The 6,771-nt window shown below is 47.7% G+C and overlaps 1 protein-coding gene across 1 annotated transcript; it reads right to left on the bottom strand.

Moving 5' to 3' along the window:
* Positions 1-6: 6 nt before the first annotated feature.
* Positions 7-3,098, bottom strand: kcnv1 (potassium voltage-gated channel modifier subfamily V member 1). Its single transcript, XM_017440570.3, has 3 exons — positions 2,642-3,098; positions 1,439-2,106; positions 7-799 (listed from the first exon to the last, which is right to left on the bottom strand). The coding sequence occupies exons 1-3, from the start codon at positions 2,935-2,937 to the stop codon at positions 273-275; spliced, it is 1,491 nt and encodes a 496-aa protein (XP_017296059.1). The 5' UTR covers positions 2,938-3,098; the 3' UTR covers positions 7-272.
* Positions 3,099-6,771: the final 3,673 nt, after the last annotated feature.

Raw genomic sequence — 6,771 nt, 5'->3', positions numbered from 1 at the left:
CTGACTGTGGCCCCTGACTGTGACCCCTGACTGTGACCCTAACTGTGGCCCCTGACTGTGGCCCTAACTGTGGCCTCTAACTGTGGCCCCTGACTGTGGCCCCTGACTGTGACCCCTGACTGTGACCCTTGTCACATCCAGCCTCCTGTTTTTCAGTCGTGTCAGATAGGTCAGCCCCTCAGCAGCAGGTGTGTTTGGCCCCGGGCCCCTGAGCAGCTGTCCCCTCGGGGCCCACCTGCATTTAGTCCCCCCCCGTAGATCCGCTCTGAGCTCTACCACCACAACTCGTCCCCGCCGCTGCTGCGGGTGCTCGCCCGCTCTCGGCTCTGCAGCCGCAGCATCTCCAAGACACTGCGGGCGTAGGCGTCCCTCAGATTCACGCCGCCCAGCGCCCCCCCTAGCCCTGACTCCCCCACGGAGTTGCAGGCCAGCCTCTTCAGCATCTCGCCGTGCCGCAGCGCCGCCTCCTTCACCTTCAGCGTGAAGTAGCAGGCAGAAAAGCGGTCATTGATGATGGCGATAGGCAGCGCCAGGATCAGGATTCCTGACAGGATGCAGAGGAAGGCCAGGATCTTTCCCGCCGCCGTGTCGGGTCGGACGTCTCCGTAGCCCACTGTGGTCATGGAGGTGGTGGCCCACCACCAGGCAGCCGGCACACTGGTGAAGGTGGTCGAGGGAAGATTGTGCTCAAGGGCGAAGACCGTTGTGGCAAAGATGGAGATCCCCACGCCAAGGAAGAGGAGCAGGAGTCCGACTTCTTCGTAGCACTGAGCAATGGTCATACCCAGAGACTTCACGCCTGAACGGATCAGAAGCAAAAACATCAGAGCAACTTTCAAAAGTTATCTTCTTTATAGGGAACCAAACTGTCAAAAAAAACAGAACAGCTGCAGAACGGCTGCAGAACGGCTGCAGAACGGCTGCAGAACAGCTGCAGAACAGCTGCAGAACAATGTTTCCGCATAGAGGTTTAGAAGTCAAGTCAAGTTTATTTGTTCAGCAACAAGGCAGATCAAAGTGGTCCACATCCTAAAAACACAAAAATAAAAAGTCACCAAATGAGAAAACCAGTGACATCATCAAAAATCATTGATCCACATCATTCACCAGCAAGAACCACAAAGACATAAGATTTACTACAGGAAGGGGTGAGGGGGTGAGGTGGATGAAGGGATGGACACTTTGGACAAAGGATGTTGAATAAAGAGGGAGGAGGACACGAGGACAACCACATTGAAGGAGGATCTGCAGAGGGTTGGTGGCACCAGGAGGATGCTGGGAAATAGAGGCAGAAGATCCACTGAGGAGAACCCAGAAGAACCAAGCTGAAGGAAGTGAAAGGTTTTTACATGATGAGGCTTTTATTGACTTTTAAAATGCCCCACCACACACACACCGGACCCATGGGTTTATTATTGGACCAAATGAAGGTGTTTACCTGTCAGGTGTCGGCCAAGCTTCAGCATGCGCAGCGTCCTCAGGAGGCGGAGAACCTGCACCACCCGGCCCACGTTCTCCAGCTTGGTGGATCCACCGTGGAGACTCTCCACTGCCAGCGTCACGTAGAACGGCAGGATGGCCAGCAGGTCGATCACATTGGGAATACTGCGACTGAAGCGGCACTTATCTCTGACGCAGAGAAAGCGAAGCCCCAGCTCGCCTGTAAACCACACGACGCACACGTACTCCACGCCATCCAACAGCAGGGGCACACCAATGCCCAGCCAGCTCACACCAACGTCTTCCTCCAGGTCCAGTGAGATGAGCACCATGTTGATGAGCGACACCACCACAAAAAAGACTGAGAGTGAGCCGAAGGTCCGAGCCGCTCGGGATGATTCAGGTTTCTCAAGAAAGTCCCAAAGGTGCCGGCGAAGAGCTGGGCAGGAGGCCCCCATAAAGTCCTCATCAGCATCGTCAGCCTTGAACTCGCGGCGTACGTCACGGGACTCCTTCTGCTCTTTGCGGCGGTAGTAACGCTCACGGCAGCAGGAGTTGATACGAACCTCCTCGATGCCCCAGTACTCTATCTCCTGCAGGAAGGAGATTTCACACAGCTCCTCCATGACGTGAAGGTGACCCGTCTTGTAGAAGTTCATCACATACCTGTAGACAAAGATGGACAGGTGAAACCAGGTCTGTAAGACTTTACTGAGCCAGCTGAGGTTCAACACCACCTCTAATGAGGAGGTCTGAACCAGCTGTGAAACTAAGAAGTTCAACACCTCCTCTAACACCTCTGGACTAGATGTGAAGTTTGACAGCATCTTTAAAATGAGGAGGACTGGACCAGCTGGGGGCAGAAGGTCTTGATCAGGTTCAGATAAGAGGTCAATTTTATTGATTATAGGTCTAATGGAGTCCCACAAAGATCACTTCTTGGGTCCCTACTCTCCTCCCAGGTGACTGTTGTTGATTATCACAAAGATATTTATCTAACACTCTGTCAAGCAACTCTTCTAAAACCTTTAAAAGCTTCTAAAGACTCCTTTTAGACTGAAGTCTACAACCCTTTGAACTCCTTAAAGGTCTGTGAGTCATCAACAAGGATCAGGTTTTATAAAAGTCTCTCTGACTGTGTTTGTCTGTATTACTGGGTTTTATCGTGTTAGAAGTCTGGGAGGAGAAATACGCCACCTACTGGAAGGTTTGTGAGTTTCTGTCAAAGAAGAACTCATTTTTCAGGAAGTCGGCATCATCACAGAGCTTCAGGGCCGAGTCTAGGCTGCAGCAGGCCAGTTTGCCCAGACGGGTCTCTGGATGGGACATCAGCAGCTCCTGTGACAGCATGTACCGACTCCCCCCCACGTTGATGATGAAGACACTGAGAATGTCTCTGCGGCAGGACGCTGGTGTCTCGCTGAAGAAAACACTGGAGTCCAAAGACACCAGAGACATGGCGTCCTCGCAGAGCCTAGGGCTGGAGGGGAGGCTCATGGTGAAGGAGGGGGAGCTGTGGAGACAAAAACATCAAGTCTCACTTTGGTTTACTTCATTAAAACTGACCACAAGGAGCACATCAAAGTCATAAACTGCCAAAGACATTTTCAGTTAAAGGGCTATTCTCCATTCTTTCAAACGATCATTTTTCAGGGACGATTTCATACGAAGGGTTCTGAGCCGCAGCAGCAAAAACAAAACCTCAGAAATGTTACAGTTTTATAGATAACCCTAACCCAGCTGCTGGGTCTCCTTGGTGCTCAGAGGTCAAAGGTCACAGCAGGAGCCATGTTTGAAAAAAATACCTGAGATTAAAACACATGAGAACACTTCCTTTCAGTTTGTGTCGAAGCTCATCAGGAAACGTCCTGCAAGGACAGGAGGACAAAGAGAGGAAAGCTGAGAGCCTTGGCCCCCAGCCCCTGGCCCCCAGCCACTGGCCCCCAGCTCCCAGCCCGCGGCCAGCGGCCCCCAGCTCCCAGCCACTGGCCCCCGGCCCCCGGCCAGCTGGAGGTGAAGCTGAGCGTCAAACCTGAACAGCTGAACAAAGGAACGAACGAGACAACAACAAACAAACAAACAAACAAACAAACAAACCGACCAAATGAACGATTAATCAATCGAACATACGATTAAAAACCTGCATTCCTTCTGCTTTGGATTTTTATCAACTAATTTAAAGTGGTTTGAAACCTTTTCATCGGACTTCTTTCTCTCAAAGACACATTTTAATCTTTTCATCAGGAACAGAAATCATTTCTGAGTTTTTCCTCTCAGAGGAACCTTCCTGACTAGAACCAGAACAACATGCAGGTGGATCCAGATCCTCCTGAGTCTGACCTGCTTCAGATGGAGATGTGGACACTCCTGGTTCTGCTTGATCCTCCCGGTTCTGCTTGATCCTCCTGCAGTAAAGTTTTTACTTCATCCGATGTCTACAAAGCTGCAGAGGAACAAACGCTGCAGCAAGAAGTGTGAGCTGGTTCTGAAGCTGCTGGTTCTGGTTCTGGAGGTGCTGCGCTCTGGTTGGTGGGAGGCAGGGAGGGTGGAGAGTGATGCTGAGGAGGAGGAGGGTTCAGACTTTTACTGATGACCTAGTTACATTCAGTCAGGAAGAAATGGGACAAACAGGTGATGATTTTATTTGATTTCCTTTTGTGTTTTTTAAACACCCCCCCCCCGCCCGCCAAGTTGTGGTCCGGACCCCACAACAGGTCGCAACACATGCAGTCTGAGGTCTTGTTCTCCTGAAAGAAAATGACATTTGAACATGTTTACTGACAGAATGGGTGTGATGAACATTGAAACAAGTAGTCAGGAGTAAAATGAATGAAACGGTGGTTCTGTTTGTTTCATTCTGGTTTATTTGGCCCAGTGTTTGCAGATTTTAACCCAAGATATTTGGGTCATAAGGTTCTGCTGCTGCTTCTTTATTGGGTCAGAAGCTGAAAAGGTTCAGTTTTTAGGATCTCATTCCAGGATCATTTGGACTCATTTTGACTGTTGGACCAGAACCAACCAGTGAAACTAGCATCTGGACTCAGACAGGTAGGGGACCGGGTTCTCCTCATGTTTGGTTCTGTGTGAAACCAGAACCAGATGGTTTTAGTGAAACAGAACTAAAGAAAAAACTGTTCCAAACATGAGCTCTAAATAATTTATCAGAAAGCTTAAATGATCCCAGGCAGTGGAAACAATCCTCCGGTAATTACCGGAACCGAAAAGGTTCCTGCAGTCTCAGAACCCGGATCTGAAGCTCTCGGAAGAGGCTGAACAGAACCAGCAGCAGAACTCTTGGATCAGGACACTGATTGCCCCTCAGACATGAACTCTGCTCCTACAGCGCCACCATGTGTTCGTTTGGGTCAGAAACATTTTACTGGAACCAGAAGAATTTAGGCTGACAAGCTGCTTTTATTTTGTTAATTCTTCCCTTACAGATCAGTTTAAAAACTCTTATTGCTTTTGTTCTTTGAAGCTTTTTGAGCTTACCTCAATCTGCCAGTAAACAAACACACTGGTGACAGTAGGAAGGAAGAACTCCCTTTTAACAGGACAAAACCTCCAGTAGAACCAGAACCGGAACCAGGCTCAGGATGGGCAGCCATCTGCTTCAACTGCCTGGAGTTAAAGAGGACAGGAAAGAGACAGACAAACAGGAAGTGGTCCAAGTGTAGCTTCTAAGAAAGACAAAGAAAACACGTTAATAGAAATAATTACTGTAGAGCGAATAAAGTGAGGACATGTGGACAGTCTGTCCTCCAGCAGTCTGAGCCTATAGCAAAGTGCTGAAAGCGTTACGAGACTATGGACCAATAAGATCTTTAATATCAGATGGAGTTTGGTTGTTGAGAGCTTTGGATGTTAGGAGGAAGATCTTAAATTCTCCTCTGAATCTGACAGGAAGCTGATGGAGAGAAGCTGAAACTGTAGAAATCTGATCTCTGATCAGAACTCTGGCAGCAGCTGTTTGGATCAACTGAAGACTTTTAAAGATGTTTTTGGACTCCCAGATAATAAAGAGTTTCAACAGTCCAGCCTAGATGTGATAAATGCATGGAGCAGTTTTTCTGCATCATTTTCAGACAAGATGTTTCTAATTTCAGTGATATTGTTCAGGTGGAGGAAAGCAGTCCTGGTAACAGTTTTAATGTGGGGTTAAAAGACATCCTGATCCAAAATAACACCGAGGTTCTTTACTTTAGAACTGGAGAACAAATTAATGCCATCCAGAGGAAGAGAAAGGCTGCAGAGTTTGTTCCTAAGAAGCTCAGGTCCTAAAACCACAACCTGTTTGTCTGAGTTTAAAAGCAGAAGATTAAGAGTCCTCCAGGTTTTTATGTCTTTAAGGCATGTTTGGATTCATCAGGTTTTATAGATAAATATAACTGAGGATCATCAGTTTTCTCCATGCTGTCTAATAACTTCACCTAATGGAAGCATGTATAAAGTAAAGAGTATCGGTCCGAGCACTGAACCCTGAGGAACTCCAGGAGAACCTCTGGTGTTTAAAGAAGATTCATTATTAACATGAACAAACTGGAATCTATCAGATAACTATAATGTAAAGTCCGGAGAGCCTCAGGTATGAACAAGTTGCAGTATTTTTGTGGTGGGTCTTTCTTCACTGCATCTTTCTAAACGCCGTCAGGTCCGTGTTTTGTCCCTAATAATGCTGACTGGGCTTGTTGGCAGGCTCTTTACAGAATATGCCTGTCTTTTGTTTTCACATGATGCTTCATATGTTTATTTCAGTAAAATTGTATTTTTCTGAGCGCTTATGAACTGATGACACAGCATACAGTAGCACAACGTGTTAACCATGTGTAGCTTCCACATGTAAACAGTACTTAGAGAGACATGCAGCTCTTTGCAAGATGGCGGCCGGAATTCTCGCATAACGCCATCAGTGGCCATTCCAGTGTTTCTCTGATTCAGTAGGTGTCAGAGAATAACATAATAGATACATCTTTATTTATCACAGGGAAACATCATAACGGAAAATATTATTCATGCATTGACGATGAACCAGCTAATTACTGATTAGAAAGAGAAAATTTATTTGAGGCGTGGCCTGGGCCGGTTCTGGGGCGTCGGCTCCTCCCCACCCAGGAATGAATGGGTATCCTCCAGGGTTTGGTGGGTGTAAGTCCCAGACCTGGGGGATATAGAGTGTGTATCAGGTTTAAGAACGGAACGCGTCGTTTTGGTATGTCTTGTATGAGTGGAGCGTGGATGAGGGTGGGACTGAGTAATTGTGTCTGTGTATGAATGGTATGTGTTGGGCTGGGGCTGGGACTGCCTCCTCCATATTAATTTTTTTTTTTTTTT

The sequence above is a fragment of the Kryptolebias marmoratus genome, linkage group LG16 (assembly GCF_001649575.2).
Source record: "Kryptolebias marmoratus isolate JLee-2015 linkage group LG16, ASM164957v2, whole genome shotgun sequence".
NCBI classification, from domain to species: Eukaryota; Metazoa; Chordata; class Actinopteri; order Cyprinodontiformes; family Rivulidae; genus Kryptolebias; species Kryptolebias marmoratus.
Note: the sequence above shows the minus strand (reverse complement) of the source record. Positions and strands in the feature narration are given on the sequence as shown.